Here is a 23,567-nt window from a genome sequence, read left to right as displayed (position 1 = left end):
AGTTTCACTTGTCCATTTTCTTTCCATCACAAAAAAATTCCCTTAAATTATACTCACTCCAGAATGTGATGCAAATAACTTGCATTTCTATGATTCTTTTCAGCTACGAGCTATTTAAGAGGCAGCTCTGCTTCTTATCAGCCTGTGAGCTAGCCTGTGTATCGCTCGCTATCCCCCAGCTACAGCCCGCAGAACAGGACAGCCGAGGGTCTGCACCACCATCAGCCTTTGCCGGGCTGCCTGTGGTTTATTTGCAAGTTTATCAGATCAGAACAGGAATCTTGTACAGCTCTGGCTCCAGCTGCTTCTGTTTCTGACACCTGTTGACAGTTAAGGATAAAATTTCCTGCTCTGAGAGAGGCAAGCAAGAACTCAGACTGTGCAGATCATACAGCACAAACAAGTCCTTGAGCATTTCTATATATGCATATATATGCATCTAGGCATGCAAGATTCTACTCTTAGTCACAAAAACCATGTCACACCACATGAATTCATGCTATTGCTTTATAAATCAGGCTAATTAACAACTTAATTTGTGCTCTCTGTCTCGTCTATCCCATTAATCGTGCAGGAGAGCAGGAAATGCCCATTGCCTGCTTTCTCCAGAGAAATGACACGGGTTTGTTGTTTGTTTTTTTTTCACTGTGTCACATCCTGAATCCGCATTGTCCTGGCAGAGAAGACAACAAAGAAAGCAGGGCGACTGGCAGCACTTAAAGAACAGACCAACATAACTCATTTGTGATGGTGACCATCATATGATTGAGCAGAGCACAAAGCCAGGTAACTTGATGTTAAAGTCTGCAACATCACTGGCTTTTGGAACAGCTTTGGGTTCAGCAACTTGCCATGTGTGTCCTTTGCCAGGCATAGCAAGCCGGTTTGCTTCATTTCTTGCTAGGATTTGAAATTAAAATGTAGATTCAAAGCAGATGGGGATGTTTCTGCAGCAGCTGAATAGAAATACACAGAAATGGAGACAGCCCCCTCCCCCTCCCAGCAAAGTCAGCGATCGGCTCACTCGGACAAAGGCCCATTCTTCTGCAAGCACATAACATTATCTCTGGTGACCGTCTGAATTTATGGACTATTGGGGCATTGGGTGCAGCGCCGGGAGCCCCGAGGTCAGCAGCACAGAGCTGCTCGCAGTGCACCCTATGGGAGGAGCAGGGTAACCTCCCTTCAGGAACTCCCTGAGCGCTTGTTTTCCATACAAATAAAGGAGAAAGCAAAACAACAACAACAAACCATATCAGCAAAACAGCGAATGACTTCCTAGATGGCCTCTGCGGCATCCGACCCAACCTGCCCTGCGCTGGAGCTGCCCAGCACAGCCTGGATTAAGGCTGGTGAGCACGGACAGCTGCTCAGCCCGTCCCCCTCCCGCACTGACCTTGCGGAGGGAATCCCTCCCTCTTTTATCCTCAGATAAACTCCCGTCGGCAGCACTCGGAATAACTGTGCCATCTCTCAGGCACGGCGTGCCTGCAGCTGTCACGCAGTGGTGCAGAGCGCTTTGTTTGCAGCAGGGAGCTGCAAGTCATTACCTGCCTGCAGCAGGATCTATTCAGGGCATTAGTGCCTCTGAGGGATTTCTCAGCCTGGGCGCAGGAAGGTTTCTTACATTTGCATTTTCTTCTCTGTTAAATGAACATTTCATCGGATGATTAGAAAAAAACACCCCATTCTTTCCCTAGAAGAGAGGTTTCAATCTGAACACTGATCTCTGCCACTTCACCCTCGGTGAGCACATTTTCCTTCTCCAAACTTTGGATCCCCTCTCAGTTCTCTCTTTTCTTAGAGCTGTTCAGTGCAATTGGTCTCAGCAGTGATACTGTGCATTTTCTCCTTCCCCTGGAAAACATCTCCCCCAAAGTTTCTGGCTGTTCCTCTCCCCCCTCCTTAAATAACTCACCTTTTAGGAAAACACAGCTCCCTCCCCTTGTGACACCATCCTTATCTCCTCAGTGCACAGCAAGAACAAGAATTTCAACTCCTTTAGAAGACACCCATAAACTCAAGGAGAGAAAAACAGAATCATAGCATCACCAAGGTTGGAAAAGACTTCTAGGATCATCCAGTCCGACCATCCACCAATATTTTTACACTAAGCATGTCCCTCAGGACAACATCTAAATGTTTCTTGAACATTTCTCCGGGGGCAGTGACTCCACCACCTCCCCAGGCAGCCCCTCAAGGCCAGCTGTGAAAAAGATTCTGTTTCTGCAACTCCTGTGCCCATCTAGAAGGATTCCTGCTTTCTGTCTGAACTGATCCCTGTTACAGAGCTTACCCTTGGAATAACAAGCGTGCTGCTCCACTTGTATAGTTTGCTACTAAGTGAAGTTACTGCTTTTTATTATGACAGATGTTTCTTTTGCTACATTTCTAAGACGCTATAGCTGCAAAAAATAATCCCTCTCCCTCACCCCCCAAAAGATGGTCAGGATTATGGTTTTAAAATTCATAAGAACAAAAGAAAAATGCATACAGAACTTTTGCTGCAGGACAAACAGGAGGAGCACGAGATTTGTCTGCATTTTCTTCCTTCCTCAGCAGCTCTCAATGTTGAAATGAAAACAACAAAATCAGTTGGAACCAAACAAAAACCAGAGGACTGCTGAACTGAGGAGAGAGATTTCTGCCCTTCCATTGCTGATTTGGTTTCCAGCTGTAAAACATTCTGCAATTCTGCCCGTAAGACAGACCGACTGTGGTCTGCAGTTGTATGGGATATGAAAATGTAGACTTTTATGGCTTTGGGGTGTCTTTTTAGGAGTAGCCCTTTTATAGAAGACTTTGCAGTGCCAAATCCTCAGGTGCTGAATCCTTACGCGTGCAGCGAGGCAGCCACAGATCCGTGGGTGGATTTGGGAATACACATTCAGGAGTAGCATTGTGCAGGGCATGGCACTGCAGTGTAGCCACATGGTGCATGTTGGTTTTAAATGAAGGAATGTACAACTTCCTATTTGTCATATGCCGTGACTCTTAACTATGCTTGGTGCCATGACTAAAAGATAACAAGTGAGAGAACTGTGCAGCTCTTCCCAGCAGGTGATCTGTGTGACAGCATGGCTTTGTCAAACATACTTTCCAGCTACGGTGAAAGAGAGGATTGATCTTTGCTCTTTGGATGGGTCAGGTACTTAATACTATCCATCACTTTTTCTTCAGTCAGAAATTACAAGTTTATTTTTTCCTCTTTGAGAAGATGTGGAATATAGAAAATCGACCTTGAAATTAAATGCTTACCAAAAAAAAAAAAAAAAAGAAAAAAGAAAAAAGAAAAAAAAGAAAAAAGCTCACAGAAGAGTTTCCCTTCAAGCAAAGAACACAAAGAATGCAAATAAACATCATCATGCAAAGAAAGTCTCAGTATTACAAAGGAAGAGCACTGTGGGAGTTACTGGGGCATGACCAATATGAAAAATACCACCACAGCCTACTTTTCCTGTTATGGAAAGCAGCACCTTGAACTTACTAGAGTTTGTAACGCTGCTGGGTAAAATTGTGCCTCTGGTCTAGCCAATAGGAGCTTTCCTGGTCACGGCAACAGACACTACATTTTATGGTCTGCTTTTTCCACGTATACATAAATGATGGCATAAATAGAGCAATAAATCACTTCACACTTACTTAAGTAGCTTTGTGTTATGTGAAAGCTACCTAAAGCTAAATCTGAAACAATGGCAAGGCCACAAATGAATTACAAAGGGTTAACAGGAGCTGTTTCATGTGCCCCTCTCTTCAGTCAGTGTATCAAAAATCCACTGAAATCTCAAGTCAGCAAAGTTCATTTGACACTGAGAAGTGTAGCTATTTCTTCTACAATGTCTATGGCTAGCTCATCCCTGAATTTCTGGTCAGGAGAAAATCCTACATGCTGTGCTACATGCTGTATGCTTTCCCATGCAGTCTGTGGGCACTGCCTTATGCACGCGTGAGATGCAGTTTGGGCAGGCAGGTGCACAGTCTCTGCTCCTCATGCTGGGTCATCCATCTGTTTTAGGTATGTAGAATGAGAACCATGCAGGTACAGACTGCCCTCATGCCCATCAGCTGCCCAGAGAGGCACTAACATTTGGCAGATCGTGTTCTCCAAATGCTGTTTTTTCTTAGCATCATTGGTGGTGACCTGTATGAGCAAAATGACTGGCTAGGGCTGGTGCCTGCCCTGTTCCCGCTGGAATGCAAAAATGAAGGCTAAGAATGGTCACATGTGACTGACCCAGGGCTCTCGAGGGACAGCCAGCCTCAGAGCAGTGCCTTCAGAAATCCTGCAGCTGGTACGTGGGGTCAAACGAGCACATCATAGTGCTCACAGAATCATAGCATGGCTTGGGATGGAAGGGACCTGAAGGATCATCAAGATTCAACTCCCCTGCTACAGTCAGGGCTGCAGCTGCTAGATCAAGTAAACATGGAGTTGCTCTACACTGGAAGACTGGGAGGGTCACGCGGGAGAGTTCCTCTGAAGATTGATTGGGATCAAAGTATTTCAATTACTTGAAAATGAGTGTTGTAGTTGCAAAGCAAGAGCTTAAACTTTCAATTAAGAAGGGAGGCTTTTCTCATCAGCCATCTCTGCGGGAATTAGCTGGATTCTCCTGCCTTCCTTGGGCCTTTGAATATTAAAATTCTAAGCAGTAGACAAACAGAGAACATAGAAATAAAATGCTGCAATCGTTTCAGCGAGAACTTCATTACGGTCCTCCTCTGACTCCTTGTTACTGACAGTGTTCTTCTTTAAGCATCCCTTTGCTGGTTTTTAAAGGAAAGCTTTTTATAACACATAAAAAGAGCATCAGCTTTCAGTTTCACCCCTAATCCCAGGTACTTGCTGTTTCCCAGTTTACATCATTTGCTGTGGCTGCTCGTCCCGGGGAGGCTGGCCTGGGTGGGAGCCACACACCGAAGGGACACCTGGGCTGGGTCAGCCAGCCAGCCTCAGTCCTCTCAGCCCCAGGACTAATTTCATTGTCCACCTCAAGCTGCAGGTTCTCATTTCTGTGCTGCCTTCTTCAGTTTTAGCTTCCTGCAGCCCTGTGGAGCACATTCCCCCATCCCCATCCACTTCCTCCCGTTAACCTTGTCACGGAAAACCTCTCTCAAAACCTCTCTTTCTTTCTTGCTGCTTTCTGAAGTCCACCAAACTTTCCTCCAACACAAACATAATCAGAGACAATAGACTGAGAGTTATTACTGCTGACCACATATTTTAATCTTTTTTAGCGATTTCCTTTGTAATCCCGATCAGGCTTTTCAGCATTCAACAGATGCGAGCTCTCTCCAATGGGTCTCTTCTAAAACAGAACACAAATCCCTTCCCACCATCTAAAGCAACAACAGTGCTTACCAGCATCTAATTATTTGCCTGATAGCCAGTTTGGTCAAACCAGGTTTAAAATGCTAACATCAAATAAATGCCTCTTAGTCTATCATGGAGATGTTGCTCTTCTGCAAAGCCACTCATCTTGTAAAGCAGTCCCTCAGCCATCAGCCCACAGTACTAGGCTGCTTCTAGCAGCATCTCAATGTCCTGAACTCACTGGCAGCAGCACTGCTTGAGTTAAAGTGGTCTGTTTTTCTGGTTTAGCTTTTTGCTGATTTCTGAGTATCTTGTTTTACAATAGCCTCCTTCAGGCAATGGAGGCCAGAGCAAAATTTAATCTTCAGAGAGTATAACAAAAGAAATCAGCCTGAGTTACCAGAATATCATTAAGTAGTAGCAGCTGTTTTGAGACATTGAATATTTTCAATGAAGCCAGAAGAACTAAGGCACAGGCTCATATTTTATGCTGCCCGGTTATATTGTGGTGTGTGAGGGGTGGGACTCAAAAGAACAAACAAGTATTTTACTCTGGAGCAGCCAGTGTTCTGCTCATACAAGTCACTCATCCTGGTTTTCCTCCAATCTCCTGTTTAGTTCTAATTGTAGGTGCAACTAACGTTCCAGGACGTTATGGACTTGTGGGAATGGGTCCTCCTGTGGGGGTGTATATCTAAACAGCAATCACAGGCATCTGACCTCACCATGCTTTCCACCCTTCTGAGGAACAGTGAAGATTTAAAATGCTTCTATTAATTTTCACTATCTGCAGTGAAGATGTTTACCTTAGCTGAAAAAAGTCCCAGCTACAGTTAATGAGTTCCATTTGAGGTAGTCCAGTATCTCAGATCTGTACATAGTTCCCAGCTTTCTAAAAGAGGCCAAGCATGCGCTGTACTGTGGTGAGCTCTTTGCCCACACTGCTGCTTTGTGCACTAAAAGCACAGCTATGTTATGGACGGACAATAATCAATTAGTGAAACGCTATCTCGTGACTGGGAATATGAGGCAGGCTTTGCGGGAACTGACAACGCTTCCTTTAACTTACCCGTCCCTCTGTAGCTCTCCATATCCCTAAATATCAAAGGTCTTTCATTAGTCTCAAACTCTCTCAAGCCTGCTTGGCTACTGGGTACCTTGGAAGCCCATAAACTGATTGGAGCCGACAGTAGCTGATGGCAAGTCGCCAGAACGAAGAAGGACCAACTGTTTTCAAAGCTTTGAAAATATTTGAAAAGGAACGACAGGGAGAGGAGTGTTGAAGTTCCCTTTAGGACTGTTCAAATACCGCTCTTCCAAGCGTCAGCTGCGTGTATCTGAAGGTCTTAACAAGAGTTAAAACACAATCTGCTGGGTTTTTTCCCTCTCTTTCAGCTTGGCGGCAGTGAATTTTCTGTCTCTTCATGTTGCATCTTGCCATAAAGAGGAAAATTTAAACAGGAGAAAGAATGTGCTTTGAATTATTGGAAATTAAAGGAAAGTGGGAACAGCAGCTCGTTCTGGCACTCCAGCCCTTTCTCAGTACAGTAATCCCAATTTTTATGCAATCCTATAAGCTGGTAGAAGGGGGAAGCCTTCATGTTAGAACTCTGTTTTTAGACAGAAATCCTGCTTGTGAAATCCCAACTTGTTCCTGGCTTCCAGTATCCCTGAAGCACAGGAGAGACATTCCTCAGAAAGGCAAATGCAGTAAGCCTCCCTGAAGTAAGCCTTCTCTCTAGGAGCTCTCTAAATGCTTCCTGCCACGAAATGAAGTTATTCGCATACTGTCCATTGTCTTTTGAATGTTAAAGAGCTTTAAGTGGCTATAGATAAAATACGAGTTCTGTGGAAATGAGGATATAGCAGTACAAGAAGGAACTCTCAAATTGCCCCGGTTTTGTGCAAGAGCAAACTAGAGCCCATAATTTGATCCCTAGGACGGATGAGTAGCAGCCTTTTAAAGAAAAAGCTAAAAACTCTTGCTAAATACTAGAAAGATAAAATTAGAATGATGTGGTGCGGGGGTGGAATTACTGTAGCCAGGAAGGCAACTACAGACAATCTGTTTTCCAGGCCAGCCTGAAGATGGTAGGCTCTAATTCCTTGACAACTACTGGCATGGCATGGGGCACGTGTCTCTTGCCTTACAATTTGTTTGGGCCCCAGGCCATTTTATCTAAGATTGGTTGATGACAAAGTTCTTTCCAAACTAGTCTATTGAGTATTCAAAAGCAAAGCTCCATTCCAGCTCTCCATCTCCAGCCCACAACTGAACAGGATGGCGGCTATATCCATGCCAGGCATTTGCATGCTCAGAGCTGTGGCAAGGCAGCGCCAGGTCCCATGTTTCTCTCCTAGAGACAAGCTTTTATCAGGGTAAGATATTCCACTGCTCCCGGGTCATCAGCTGGCTACAGTCATCAAAAACACCTTGCCTTTCATCTCTTGTACATCTGGAGAGGCAATTGTAGCTGTTTTCCCCGATGTAGATTACAGCATGATAATCCACACCATTGTTGCCTGTAGATTGCAGCAACCCACATGAAAACTTCTTCTGAAGACCACACACAAACACAGAGAGAAGCTGAATGGCAACTGTAGCTCCAGGGAGCATCTTCTAACAGACCTCTAAAAATGAATAAGATTCTTATCTTCTGTGGTGCCTTGGCAGCAGTGGAAATCAGGAGAGATGTTTGTGCCAGTAGTTCGTGGACTGCAACGTACTGAAGTCAGAGGCTTCAAGGAAGGTCTTTAAAAGTCTTTAAGGAAACAGCCTCTGCTGTAAAGTACTGCTTGAAGTAATGAGTTGGTTTTGTTGATTTCAATGAAATTTACACCGTCCTTCTCATGCAGAAGGAATAAAACTGAGACTTTAATTACTGAGGGAGAGCCAAGCTAATTCACACTGGGTTTTAAATGGTCTACAGGCTTATATTATAGCTGCTTATATATCAGATGTCTTCAGATAGAGAAAGTCTAGCAAAATGTAGCATGTACGTGAGCACTCCAAGGAACAGACCCTTGCATTTTGCTGTGTGACCTTGGCGCATCTGGTCGGGGAACAACTGTGTGCACAGAGATGCAGTTGGGCAGGAGATCAGATGGCACAAACTGGGCTGTTTGTTCTGATTGAAGGGGAAGCGTTGATAAGCCTTCAGTGGCACAGGGAAAATAGCCATAGCACAGGAGGAAAAACTGCCCTGCAAGCCAGTGATAGGCAGGAAGAGACAGTTTGAGTTTGTTTTAAATGGGAGAAGCTCTCTAATACATAAGGTCAGTGAAGCACTGTGTGTAACTGGGTTATCGAGGAATCTGCATCGTTTGAGAGCTCTGAGAACATGCTGGGTTGGGCTAAAACAAGTCTGGCCGGTGCTGTCTGGGGTGGAGGAATAGGGCACTTATCTCCTGAGGCCCCTCGCTAACCTACTTCTCCCATATGCTTATGAGCCATTGGTTTGCGTATCATACAAGGCACAGACAGAGCGGAAAAGAAAACATTACATGTAGGCAAGAAAACCCAGTTTCCAGTCAAATCATACAGTGATTAAAATAGCGCAAGATCCTTCCAAAGCATGTACCCTCATTTTGGCTCAGCTCCTCAATCATCTCCATCTGGAAGCAAACCCCCAGGCGAAGTAGGAGCCTAGCAGCACTGGCATGCAGCATCTCCCAGATGGACACACCGACATCTTGTGGCTCTCTGCCCAGGGATTCCCAGCACCGGCCTTTGGCACGCTGCAGTGAAAGAGGAATGCACTTGGAGTTACAGCCTGCCACGAGCAAGGCCAGCAAAAGGGACAAATGCATCGTCACCTGGGGGCATCTGTTGGAGCAGTGCTTGGAGGAACTGACCCCAGTATGGTCACTACGCTCTCTCCCTGGCCACAGCCTCCTCCCAGCATGGCCTTCACCTCCAACTTCTGGAGGAAAAATTTAAGATAACTGCACTTCAAGTGACCTTTAAGGGTCCCTTCCAACTTCAAAGATTCTATAATTGTATGATTCATCCAAACTCCTGTTTTCAGCAAAACTGGGAGACCCAACTGGATTTCCTGATTGAAGTTAAAAGGATGATGGAAAGCAGAGCTGTGTAAACGGGTTTTCTGAGGATGCTGCTGCCTACAGCACTTTTTTTTCTTCTATTGCTTTTTGTCTCCCCAGATGCCAAGCAGGACCATTTCTGTTCCTGTTTTCCATTGTTAAACATCACACTGAAATACTGAAATCTGTAGCAGGTCTTCAAGTCTACCAGCGTTTTTTCCTTTGGATCCTTACTTCTTTGTAGAAAGGGGTGAAGAGAGCCAAGAACATCTCACCCATTTCTTCGGGTTTCCAAGGAGGATGCACTGTTTAGCAGGGAATTGCCTAACTCTGCCAAGAGCTGTGATGAAATCATTATGGAGAACCGACTTTCAGCTGGTGTCAGGAAGTGATCAACCGAAGAAATCCGTGCTGCATCCAGGTCTGAAGCCAGATGGACAAAGATCACAGAAACTGGAAGATAATGATGACACCGACCTCTCGGTAACCTTCCCTAAATGGCAGGTTGATAACATCAAGTGTGTCTTGAAGAGCAGTTCAGCCACCAACGCTTGCTTATTTTGGCAAGCTCTCACGCTCACAGAGGCACGCTGTGCTGCAGAGCTTGGCCAGAGCAGCATCAGCACTTAGCTATTGCTTTCAGATAGTTGATAATTCTTCAGCCACCAGTATCAGCATTACCACTTGACACATAGGGTAGCTAAAGTACCCAAGAGAAAACCATCTCTTGCATTGTACTATGTTTCAAGAAATTAATTCAATGCCTATACACCTGATAACTTTACCCACTCTACCTTGCCAGCTGTAGCTTGACATACCTAAACCTAGCACAACTGGCTGGGGTGAAGGGAAAAAAAAAGAGACTTGGCTTTACTTTCTTACCCCAACATTTTTCTTGATGCTGAATGGAAACATCTCACTTTGAGCATGCTTACTTGAGCATCCTCAGCTTTGTGGTGTGATGTGATGGTCTGCCAGCACACACCACCTGTATATGCCAGATCTAAACCACAGAAGCATGGTTCCAGCCAGCAAGAACAAGAGAAAGTAGCAGCCTTGGCCTGAATGTTCTGGTTCTTGCAGCAGGAAGGTCCTTTTGTTTCTTACACCCAGCCTGCTCTTGAAGATCAGGCTTTCGGGAAACAGTTCCCATCTAGTGATAGTGACTGGAAGCAAGTGACTGGAAGCGCTGCGTGCTTGTTAGAAGCGCTGCCTGGTACGATCAGGTGCAAAGCTTGTCTGAGGTATTAATGAGAAAAAATAGGAACAGGAGAGCTATGTGAGGTGACATTATAATTCCTGTTTACTCGCATTTCATATTCCTGAATTCATTCCCTTCACATAATTGTTTCTTTCTACCCATACTGTAGAGGCATTTAATTGTCACTCTCCTTGATTTTATGCAATTGTAGGGGAGTGCAGTTTTTCATGCCTGTGTAGGTATTATGCAGTATCCAGTCTCAGTGATGGGCATATAATAGGGCAGGGGGAAATCACTGTGCAGACCAGTTTAGCTTTACTCTCTTGCCCTGTTTTAAGGTCAAAAATCAAACTGATTCAAGTGCTTCTGCGATTAGATCATTGCACCACTGAAATGCAAGTACTGGTGTCAGTAAATTGAAGAGGGTTAGCACTAGTTGGTTTAAAAATGCATGAATTATGAGGCTTCTGGCTTGGATAAGATTTAATGAATTATTAATCCTCATATTTCACAAATCCCATGCCCTTCATTCCCTTATGTCTGCTTATATCTATATTCACCAGTCACCATTTCCTCCGTAAATTAAGGATAAATTAACTATAAATGAGGTAACAAATTTTTACCATCCCACATTTTCTTTCCTGTTTGACATAGATTATTCGTATATCTAAATACCAGAGAAGACAATTACATTCATGTAATACGACCTCCTGCAGAATGCAGTCACAGAGCCTCGTCCAGTAGCTTCTAGATTAACCCCATAACTGCTACATAAAGCTACAGTGAGAAACCAAGACGTACATTCATTTTAGAAAGAAATGTAATCTTAACTCAAAGGCTTAAAATGACAGTGAACGCACTGCATCCTTAGGCAAGTTGTTTCCAAAGCATTTTTAATGCATTGAATAAATACACCATCCAAATGAAGAGACAGCTGAACGCGGGGCAGAAAGACCCCAGTGTGAGCCCAGCCAACAACAGGCTGCCTTTGTCCTGCTGAGGCCTCCTCAATGTCCGCATTGAGGTTGTACTGCATTCCTCTGCAGCCACGCTGCAGTGGGACGGCACTGGTGCTGGTAGGGAGGATAGCAAATCCTTGGGGAACACCTTCTTCGCAGACCAACATGGCATCTGGGTTTTTATGGCATGGCATTTATCACAAACTACCAGCAGTGCTGGCTTGGGAAGAAGCTGTTCTGTGAAGGACAAAGCCCCAGAGTGTGGGCATGTGGGTGTTCCTGGTCTTGCCTTCCACACTGGTCTCCATGGGGAATCTTGATTTGCTTCTCAATGTATAAGCACAGTGCACCATAAATACAAAACATATACAAAACTCGTTAAACTATACAGTTTCCATATGTGCAACAGTAATAATGAAAATGTCTCCCTAATAAGAAATCTGGATGTGTTGCATCACCCATAAGGGATCTGAGTTAACGGCACATTGTTCCTCCTCCAGTGACCTTTGCTGCTCACTTACAGGTACTAACCCAAAGCACAGCTGAAGTAACTGCTAATTAAACAGGCCAGAGAAAGGACACAATAGCCACACAGCTATAAATCATGGGGCTGAGCATCACAACCCCTTACACATCTTATTCCTGAATTAGAAAGAAAAAACTCTGGTGCCAAGATAACCAGAAACAATACTGCATGTATTCACGTCCAGAAATTTTCAGGTTTTAGTGCTGAAGTTTTTACAGTGGTTTGCCTGCGGTCTAATGGCTTGTACTTGGGCTGGTATAGAGGGACTTTATTTACTGCTCAATAGGCATCGGGGCTGAACTTGGAGTTACAGGCTGCTCAGAGTTAAAACCTGAGGCGTATCCTATTTGTCTGCTGACTGAGCTTTTTGATATTGCTGTGTATGAGTGAGCGTGTGTAGGAAGCACTCTGCTTATGCCTTTTCTCAAGTTTTCATTCATTCATTCTTGAATTAGGGAAAAAAAAACAAAGCTCCATGTTTCAGAAGCTTTTCCACTCAGCAGTTCAAGTTTTAGACCTCTTTGTCCACAGCGTGAGCTTCTGAGGAGGGAAGCAATTGTACAGCAGCACATAGCAATATATAGCAAATTAAGCCAGAAGTGAAGCCAACTGTTGTACCCAGACGACAGGAGCAAGAGGGTGTAAGGAGAAAGTACCAAACTGCACTTTAGCAAGACACAAAGGTAAATTCACTTCCCTTGTGTATTCCTGCCTGGCTGTGCAGAATTCCGTGCTGCCCTGCAGCGCCGGTTTGTCCATTCAATCAGCTGAGCTGCTTTGCATTCACAGACTCCCGAGGTACAGGAGCTATTCAAAACAAGGTATGAATCTCTGGACCTGGTTTAAAGTAAAGAAAGATTTTCCAGGAAAGAAAATCAATGTAGCTAGGACCACTTCTGTTGCCACGTGGATAACAGCACCTTACACAACTTTTCTGTCATGATGTATATTGATAGAAGTAGCAAGAATATACCGAAGTTGCCCATAAACCGAAGAAATCTCTAACTCTCTTTCGGTGCCTGGTTTCCAATTTGCACCCCATATGTGGGGAGAAATAAATGTATGTACGTGGCTTGTATTTGAGAAAGTCAAGCAGCGGTGGACTGAATTATAACCTGAATGCATATCAGTGGAATGAGATGCTGATCCATTTGCACAGTAATGTGCTATATTTAAGTCACGCATCATGGCATCTTCAAAGAGGCCAGTCATAATTATGATGGATTAGACTGCAGAGTCAGTCCTAGATGCAGTAATTGTTTCACAGATGCTGCTGATGTGACTTGAATTTCTAATGAATTATAGCTGAGGAAGAATACGTATTGCTGCTAAATGGTCTGAATAAAGTACAGTTATGGGAAGAGAGAAATGCCTAACTGCTGTGCTCAGGGAAAGGCAGGTTTCCTTGGAGGGGCAGACCCATCACCCCACACCAATCGTGAGGTGCAAAGAGCTCGTATGAGTGCAGAGACTTCGTAAGGCCTTCGTAAGGCCCCCCAGGCCTGCTGAGCAGCAACACCAAGACATCTTCACAGTGCCCTAGGTAAAACCAGTAAGAAAGGCCCAGCTGCCACGTGCCAGTTTTAAATTACAAATAATTGCTGTGATCTGTAACTGCTTGAGCAAGAATTGCACTAAGATGGAGCTCGAGAGGATTGTGAATAACTGAACGCAGACAGAGGATGAAGTGTAACAACCCTAGCGGCACTTTGAAGAACATAAATCTCGCATTTTTTAATCAATGAATTAACTGCATATTTTGAAGAACCAAGTACTTATGTTGTCTTTTGCAAAGCCTAAAACAATCCCCTCTACACTGGAGGTAAGCAGAACTCAGGGGAATGGGCTGGCTCACACTGTGAGGCTTTTGCCAACAACAGAATGATTATACTTGCTAGCCACCTAGGGAAAATAATGTTGTGGGTTTTAGGGATGGCATGCATCTTGGACTCCCTTTTGAAGCACAGATGCACTCCCTGAGTGTGTATGAGAAGTCAGGCAGACCCTGCTTGGAAGCAAAAGGTGGGCTTACCTGTGCATAAGGAGCCGAGAAGATTGTCTGGGAATATCTAGGGGGAATTAAGCTGTAAACCATACAGTACACCAGAACACAACAAGCTAGACTAAAAAAAGAAACAAATCTTGTTTCTTATAAAAAAAAAAAGAAAGAAATATTCTAGAAGCAGTTTGACGGCATGGTGTTAATTACCGTGGTTCTTTTTATTTCATTTCATACTTGTGCAGTAGAGCAGCCTACACGCTCGTGTCTGAGCTGTGGATCGGCTGCAGTTTATACGTATGAAAGGTGTGAAGGCAAAGAATGGTTTTCAAGTTAGGCTGACGTTTTATTTTTGAGATACTGTAGGAGCGTAATTCTGCTGCCTCGCCTGGAATGACACATCAAAGGGATCCTTTTTGTGCTGCTTTCCCCGGGAAAGAGGCGAAGGCTCGTGTCTCAGGGTACTTTAAAGCTAGCTGGGAGAGATATACTGGAAGATATGTAGAAGGGAAGAAACCTGCCTTACCTTGTCAAGGAAATAAAGAAAACGGTCAAATATTCTCTTCCATCTCCTTATTTGTAGCTTTCACTTCAAAACCTCTTGTTTTTAAGTATTGTTATTTGCAGAGGGGACCTCTTTACTTCTGTCACACAAAAGAAATTCAATACAGAAAGAAATGAACTTTGGAAGGTGAAAAGTAAGTGTAAGACCTAGTTTGGGAAAGAATGAAGTGGATTCAGGTTGTTGTATGGGTGCTTGCCAGTCAAAATTTATGTTTGAATTGTCCTGATACCAAAATTGGAGCCACAAGCAAGGATGTTTCTGTTGGAAGTAACCAATCTTGTGAAATACTACTACTTTAAAAAGCATTTTAGAGTCATATTGATTGAGCAAATGAATACTGCACTGAGAACCGTATAAATTAGATCTTCTTTAGTTGCTGTTTTTTTTTTAACATTAGCGTAGGATAAATACATGAGCAGAGCAATGTGATGACAGAAGTTTTTGTTCTTGTGTAGTGGCACAACAGCCACATGCCATGCTTGTGCTTACTCTGCAGTCCAGCCAGGCATGACCTGGTAACAGGGAAGCCTTCCATTCCCCTCGATGCAAACTAAGAATAAAACCCTCAGGGCAAAGGCACGTACAAGTTCAGATTTTCTCTGCAGTCTCACATCTGGAAAACCCTCTGCCAGTCTGTCTTCTGTCATTTGTGACTGTTTGAGAACCATAAAGCCAACAAAGAATAAATTACACGCAGAGTCAAACAATGGCTTTATCAGTGGGATTGTGAATTCTGGGAAGATCCATGTGAACAGGATTAGATTGTCATTCTATGGAATTTATTCACTGTACATTGTCAGTAGTGTTATCCAAGGAAAAACACAATTTTATAAATAAAATGCATAGTTAAAGAAGAAAATGGGACTTTTTGTCCAAACAAACGAAAAATCCAAGTTCCACAGCTGTGGGGCTCAGTTCAAAACCCAAATGCAGAGGTTAAGTCATGCCTGATGCCTATAGCCTAAATTTAAAAAGATACCTGAAAAAAAAAAACAATTTCCATCAAACTTTTCAGAAATCTCTTCATTTCTTTCTGTCAACATTATCCAGATGTTGAAGTGTAAGAACTACAGTTAGCAACCAGGTGAGGTTTTGTCTCTCATGTGGATTTTGCCACTTGTGTATGCTTTTGGGATGCCAGCTTTACAAGACCTTGTCAGACAGGTGAAGACTGAAAAAGGGAGGTTTTCCCCTCTAATTGGCAAGCTTGGTGGCAATAATCCCTCAAGTCACACAAAAGGGGTTTGGCACACTTAATCAAATAACAGGATTAGCACCAAGTCTGGGAACCAGGGCTTCCGCGTGACTTTTCTGCCTTACCAAGGAGAACGGGCAACAACAGAGGAGCCAATGCAAATCATTCAAAAGCAGATAATACTTCTTTTTCACCATTATGAGAGATGTTTTGTTTTTTGGAAATATTTGCTTGTGTGCTCAGTGGTGGTAAGGAACCGCACTGTATTTTCTCTCTTTTTATCCTGAAGAATAAACCTGCAAGGGGAAAGGGGAGGCACAAGGCTGCAAAATCTGATAGGGTAGCAAACCTCCCCAAGGTGTGCCTGTGAGCTGCTGTTGTGTATGGAAACCAGTTGGGATGAAGGTGTGAGAATGCTGTAGAAGTTGCTGGCAATCTGCTATCCTGAGTGAACCTACAGCTGACCTGGGCTTTCCCCATTTCTTCTCTCTTGCAGATACGTTCAGAGGGCAGCCTTGTGGATGGCCCCGGAGCAGGCCAGATGGAACAGGACAGAACCATCCATGTTGACGGCAATAGATTGAGTCCATTTTTAATATCACAACCTTCTCACATTTGCCAGGCAGACCCTTCTGCAGTGAAGCTACAGAACGGAAGTCCAGCAACAGAGAGGCCTGAGGTCGAAGTCAACGGCAACCACAAGCGGCTGTTCAATAAGAGCAACTACAGAGAGCCCCACGCAAAGGGAAGCCCAAACCACCGCATTAGCCCTGACCTTTTACAAGAGAAGAAAGCATGCTCCATATATATGCAAAATGGTGGGATAAAACGCACTTTTAGTGAGCCCTCTCTGTTTGGACTTCAACAGAGCAAGAAAGTGAAACAAGACAAAGAGGTAAATGGAGAAAAAGCTGAGCCAGAGGATAACTATGAAACACCAAGCATCTCCAATTGCTACAGTGAGAAGAAATCTGAGATGGGACAAGAAAATGAAGCTTTGGAGTTGATGCCGTCAACAAGATACAACAGTGGTGGTTCAGAAGACCCTCATGAACTCCTGATTCAGGATGAGCAGGAGGGGGAAAACATTAATTGCCACAACAGGGACATTGTCTTACTACTCAAGAACAAGGCGGTGCCAATGCCTAATGGTGCTACAGTTTCTGCCTCTTCCATGGACAGCATGCATGGTGAACTCCTGGAGAAAACACTGTCTCAATATTATCCAGAACATGTTTCCATAGCAATGCAGAAGAACACATCTCATATCAATGCCATTACCAGTCAGGCTACTAATGAGTTGTCCCACGAGACAACGCATTCATCCCATACCTCAGGGCAGATCACTTCCCCACAGACCTCAAACTCTGAGCTGCCTCAAGTGCCAGCTGTAGTGGTTACTGAGGTCTACGGTGCTGATGACTCCAGTAAGCCACCTGTATTGCCAGGTAGCTGTTCACTTCAGAAACCAGAACTACAGCTACAGCAGCAGATTCCAGGCTATGATACACACCGGTTACCTTTAGGAAACAGTGCTGTTCATGGAAGCGTAGGGCAGGTTCCCAATCAAGACCTCTCTCTAAGTTCCAGCAGTAACCTGCAAGCTCAGAATGCTGCATCAGAAAGGTTTTCTGAGCAAGCAGAGAAAAATGGTGCTTTCTTTACACAGAACTCAATGTTTCACAAAGATTCCTCAACTCCTCCTGCTCCAGAAATGAACAGTGCACTGTCCGTCATGGTGCGAGAAGGATGCCATTCCTATGACAACAGATGCAATGAAACTCTTCCTGGAGAGATCAAGAACGAAGGGCAACATCAGGGACCAATGCCAGAAAGTCCCGGCCTCAACCAACAGCAACTTCACCCCCAGCAAAGGCTTCCGCAGCAGGTGCAAACGTCGCAGCACAAAGTCAGCCACAGCGATCCCCGAGCTGCTGCAGCCGCCTCCATTCAGCAGCACCCAGAAGAAATGCCGCCGCCGCCATCAGAGCCTCCCCTCCAAAACCTGCATGCGTGCGGAAGCGATGGTGAGTTGCCTCAACTGTGTCAGCGTTTCCCAGGACAGAGAGAACCTGAGATTCCTCCTGACAAAGAAAAGGACCAAGTGAAAGAGTCTGTGCAACAGCCTCAGCGTTACTCAAAGCCAGCCTGGATAGAATTGGTTTCCACGCCGTTCCGGCAGGGAGAGCTTCCCCACAAGCCAAACGAAGCATTACTGCGATCAATTCTTCAGTACCAGGCAAATACATCCAAAGCAGCTTATATGAAACAGTATGCTGGAAGTCCTGATGCATTAAAGGGGCCGTCGGGACAGCCCCAGAGCCAGAAGATAATGCATCAAGAACAAATTCCCCTGCAGTACAAAAGCGAGAGCTCCCAGATGCAGCAGCATCCCACAGCTGACCTGCAGCTGCTGTTCCAAAAGCACTCACCGCAGCCACAGCTCACAAAGATGGATTCCCTGCTCAAGTCCCGAGTGCAGCAACACCCTCCACAGCAGCTCCATTTCCAGCAACAACTTGAACAACAAACTGAACAGCCTTTAGGGGCCCCGCTGAAACAGCAGCACTTGAATCCCCAGCCAGGGGAAAGTGAACAGTTCTTGCATTCACACATTTTGCAACAGATGCTCCAAAAGCAGACACAGCAGACACAGATGCCGTGCAGTCCACAGCTAACTCCAAACCAGCAACAGGCTCTGCAAATGAAAAGTAAAGAACCACCCCAAACTATTCCCCACTCCCAAAGCAACGCAGAGCAGCAGCCAGACAGGACATCCTTCAGTCAGCCCAAAGCAGATGAGTGCTTTCAAACCGGGAATAAGTACATGAAACCAACTGCATTCCCACTGCATAGCCCTCAGCAAGGGCTAGAGCAGGTACAGAGCATGAACAACAAAACTCCCCTTTACAGCCAGAAAACAAGCACTGGTCTGCAGCATCCCTGCCCAAACAACGTGCACTTGATGTCAGAGAAGAAGGAGAATGCCACAAATCTTGAACACTTCGGAGCCAACAAAGCGCGTGACTTGCAACACGTGCAGTATTTCTCAAATAACTTGCCCCCCAAGCAAGATGTGAATCACTGTTTTCAAGAGCAAGAGCAACAGACGCAACAAGCTTCAGTTATACAGCTGCCACAAGGCTACGGTGGTAGCCTCAGTCAAGATCCCCCGTGCCAACAGGCCGCACCGATGCCCCAGCGGTACTTACCGCACAGCCAGCAAACTCCTGCACACTCACAAGATCAGAGAGGCTGTCATTTGCAGAGCCAAGCCCCAAAGGATTTTCACAAGCACGCTGCTCTAAGGTGGCATCTCTTACAGAAACAGGAGCAACAAGCATACCAGCAACCCAAAACCGAGACTGGCGCCGGTGCAGCACGCAAGCCTATAAAAATTGAGGCTGGAGCAAAGTCTAACTTTTGCATGCGTCTGTCAGCTGGGCAGCTGGAAAACAAAATGTGGAAAAAAACAATTAAACAAGAGAATCAGCACTTTGGCTGTGAGAACACACAACAAAAGAGCATCATCGAGACAATGGAACAGCAGCTAAAACAGATACAGGTCAAATCACTGTTTGATCACAAGACTTTTACTGTCAAATCACCTAAACACGTGAAGGTTGAAACAGCAGGCCCTATTACCATCCTATCCAGAAACACCAGTGCTGCAGAATTTGATACTCACACCCCGATCTTAGAACAGCAAGCAAATGTGTCTGCTGAGAAAACCCCGACCAAAAGAACAGCTGGAACTGTTCTCAATAATTTTTTAGACTCACCTTCCAAGTTATTGGATACTCCTGTAAAAAATTTATTGGACACACCTGCCAAAACCCAGTATGATTTCCCATCTTGCAGCTGTGTTGGTAAGTGCTGAGAGATGTACTAAAGACATAGTTGTTCACAACAAGAGAACTAGCCTTGGGTTCAGATTGCAGGGTTAGTTGGATGTTTCTCTTGGAGGTGGGCTTTTTGGTGTCGGTTTTTTGTTTCGAGTTGTTTTTAGAACAGGAATGGGGAAGGATTTACAGCAGTTTTTCTACACTACTTTTACAGCCAGAATGCATGTGGACAGTCGTGTATTCCCTCTCTTCCGTTCTCCTTGAGCAGCAGACATGTAATGACAACATGCTGATAAAAAGCGGGTCATAACATTACAGTCTAATTATTTGTCAAGGTTAGATATGGCATTTACAAAACATGTCTCGGGTCCGAACCTTATGATCCTTACTCCATTTTTTGCTCTAACAGCGAGACTGTTTAAGTTTGCCTCAGTAAAACCTAAGCAAAGAAGGGAAGACAGACTATTCCTCACTTGTTGCCTGAGTTTATCATCCCCCTCACTTACTTGTCTACTGCATGGCTAAAGAGAACAGCAGCTCCAAGAAGCTATACAGGCAGCAATGAAAGAGCAGCAAGGAGACCCTCGGTATTTCTTCCCAGCATACCCAGTCCCTGCAAGCTGGAAGAACAGAGCTGAGGGAAGAGAAGCATAGTGTGAGGCACAGCCCCATAGTCTGAGCTTCCATGCACTTACACTGCACATGGCCAGGTGTAACAGGCACTTCCAGGCCTCACAGCTGGAGGAATTACTCAGACTGAAGCAAAAGATACAAGCGTTTCAGCAGCAGCCAAGAAAAGAGTAAAAGCTTTGCTGTAGTTTCACATACCGGTGCTAAGAGCTTGGAACTGCATACCAACTAAAAGAGGCTGAGTTTTGGCTCCTGCAAAACTGCCAGATTCAAAAACTGCCTTTTTTGATGAGATGATACATAGATGCAAAAAGGAGGTAATGGAATTCCAGATCTCCCAGAGAGAAATCTGGAAGCGAGTTCTTACTGCTTCTTTTTGTTTGATAAGAAACAACCTACGGCATGGAGGCTTTTTTTGAAAACTCTGGAGCTGTTTTGTTTTGAAGACCATTTCTCCAATGTGGTCGGCAAAACTTTTTTTCTGGCAATTATTTCATTCTTCCGGGTTTTGTCTTTTTTTCAGCCAGTACTTTAACTGCTAACTAAGCAAAACGAGCTTATTTTCCACTCACATTTTAATACTTAGCTTACCTCTTAGGAAATAAAGGAGCACAAAGCCCAGATCCTGCCCTCTTTGAGGAACCTAGTGCCACAGAGCAATTGGTAGAGCTTATTGCTCTGTCCTACCAGTATTTCTTTGTTAAGGAGGTGTAGGCTACATCATTACCCCACTGACATATCCAGGCTTACAGCGTGCCATCGTTGTGCTCCCAGAGGCTGTTTGCAGCATCACTTCACTCAGCCTTTGGAGACAGCAGCACAGAAAGCCACCCCTCAGCCATGTCTGCACACCCCGCTGGCTGCCCCTGAACCCAGGCAGAGCCCGGACACTTCCTTCTGGCTACTGCACCTTGCCTCCCGGTGTCAAAAGCAACATACAGCTGATATTGCCAGTGCTGACATGGCCCTACCCATACACAGAGAGCTGAGGCCCCGTTTGTAGTGTGCAAGCAGTCTGGCTAAGCCTTGCTCAGGGTTTCTTTCAGCAAACGTGCTTTCTTCAGTTCTGTAGGTGGCAGAAATTCTGTATAGACTTAATAGCACTTTCTGGAGCTGTAAGTTGCCGCATAACACGTCTGCTGAAAAACAAGTACTGTACAGCTCACTAGTGTCAATATTTACCATTGTTATCCTATTTATCCTCCTTTCTAGATACTGGGAGAGGAGGAAATGGGAGAAGGAGAAACAATTGATCAGTGATAACAGGAAAATGGCCTTTTTCTCAGTGTAAAGCCTGAGCTGTGAAACAACTGCTTGTGCCAGCAAAAAGCACACAGTCTGTATCGCAGCTATTTGCAGAGTTAGCTGTGTGCTCTGCGTGTTTTGTACCAATTGCACGGGCATGCTTTAAGACATAAGTGTTCTCAAACGGACCCGAGACCCATACAGCAGTTTTCTAACCAGTTAAATGCAAGCTTTGCAGTGTTACTTTTTTTACATAAAAGAATTAGGCTTCAAAGTAATAACCTTTATTTTGTTTTAAACAGAGCAAATTATTGAAAAAGATGAAGGTCCTTTCTATACCCACCTAGGAGCCGGTCCTAATGTGGCAGCTATTAGAGAAATCATGGAAGAAAGGTAATTAGTGCAAAGGCACAGGGCAGATTAACGTTTATCCTTTTGTGGATGTCAGAATTTTTCCAGCTTTTGCACATAAAGAAATAAACAATTGCAAATCAAGTAATTACTTGTAGGCTTAGCGACTCCAGTGTTGCCAACATGACGCACTGTGCTATTCACCAGAGAGTCACAATATTTGACAGGGCTAATAGTCTGCTGGCTGGCATGGGCTGCGCACTTGGAGACAGGCGCCAGCAAACCCAAGCAGGAACAAGTATGCACCAGCCTGCCAAGCCAGGCGGTTGGCAATGGCTGCAGGAACAGGCACAGACCTGGTGTTCCCTCTGCGTGCGAGAATGCCAAGGTGGAAGGGAGACGGAGAGCAGGATACCAAACTGCAGAGTTGTCTCTCTTTCTCCCTGCCCCAGCTGTTAAGGATAGGACACAACCCTAATGGGCTAAATCTAACTCTGTCACTTCCAGAGAGGTGAAACAAAGTTATTGATAGAATTTCAGCCCAAGAATCAATAAGTAGTTTTGTGACAAAACGTCTCCATCCCTTGGAGTATTGCACAAAAACAGCCTTGTCTCGATTGTGGATAATCCCTATATCAAGTTGCATCCCTTAATAGATACATAGCACAAGTATAAAATCTGCCAGCATTTAAGGTATTTATATTTAAAACTGTCACACAAAAGTGACTTTGGCACCATGAATTCTGCATTACTTGTAGATTTTGGGAAGCACAGATACTAATGGCCAGATTTTTAGAGGTATCTGGGAATTCGGTTAACAAACAAACAAAAAACCTCCCCAGTAAGTCTGAGACAGATGGGAATTTGATCTGTTAATACCTTAAAACTCTGAACATCGAAAGCAAATAGATGTCTTTGTGGTGCTGTGTCTTGAGCTAAGGAGAACAGCCTCTCAGCAGGGTCTGCTAGCTTGTGCTCGCAGAGCACGGACCACTAAGGGCACATTAAATCCTGAGGATTATCTCTAAGTGATTAGCCCTAAGATCCTTTCTCTTAGCACCTCCTTGCCTGTAACTCCTGTGCTCGGCCCAGTGCTTGTTTTCAGCTTTGTGAGCGGTTGGAACACATGTAAGCTACATAAATCAGCTTCTTCCCGCAAAGGAGGAGTGAGCACTGACCCTCCTGGGAAGCTTCTTAGAATTTGTTATCTCCAAAGCTCTGACTGATTAATTCTTTAATATTCACAAACAGTAAATAAAATTGGAAAGTCGCTCATGTCATCACGTCAATTATTAGAGATGAAACATTTTTCATTTCTTGACTTTGGAATGCGATCTTTCATCCTTAATGCTGACCTCGTCTTACCTCTCTCCCCATTAATTTCATTTCATGTTGGCAGAAGGAAATCCTGAGAGATTACAGATACCATGCATATATACTCGGCCAGGCTCAGCAGAGTGTAACAGCAATGAGCCATGGCTGGTTTACAGCTGTTCGTATGGCATCAACTGTGTGACGCCATGACAGAAGAACTCCAGAGCTCCTCCTGATTTTGTATCCCTAAGAAAAAAACACTCTAAAGATTCTCTCAAACACAAGCGTACAGTTGGCAACATTAATCACAACTTAACCACTTTTAAACCGGCTTCCTGCCAGTATGAATCGACTTTTAAGGTATTAGCACTGCCCAACA

At 44.6% G+C, this 23,567-nt stretch overlaps 1 protein-coding gene across 2 annotated transcripts in view; it reads left to right on the top strand.

Annotated features, from left to right (window-relative positions):
• Window positions 1-23,567, top strand: part of TET2 (tet methylcytosine dioxygenase 2) — a 70,495-nt gene that overhangs the window by 29,517 nt on the left and 17,411 nt on the right. The window contains exons 2-4 of one of the 2 annotated variants that reach the window (XM_015276223.3): window positions 681-9,841; window positions 16,300-19,672; window positions 21,826-21,916. In XM_015276223.3, coding sequence (XP_015131709.2) covers window positions 9,659-9,841; window positions 16,300-19,672; window positions 21,826-21,916 — 3,647 coding nt within the window. In that variant the 5' untranslated portion in view covers window positions 681-9,658. The remainder of the gene's footprint in view (window positions 1-680; window positions 9,842-16,299; window positions 19,673-21,825; window positions 21,917-23,567) is intronic. The other variant, NM_001277794.3, reaches the window with a different exon arrangement.

This window comes from Gallus gallus, chromosome 4, assembly GCF_016699485.2.
Source record: "Gallus gallus isolate bGalGal1 chromosome 4, bGalGal1.mat.broiler.GRCg7b, whole genome shotgun sequence".
NCBI classification, from domain to species: Eukaryota; Metazoa; Chordata; class Aves; order Galliformes; family Phasianidae; genus Gallus; species Gallus gallus.
Note: the sequence above shows the minus strand (reverse complement) of the source record. Positions and strands in the feature narration are given on the sequence as shown.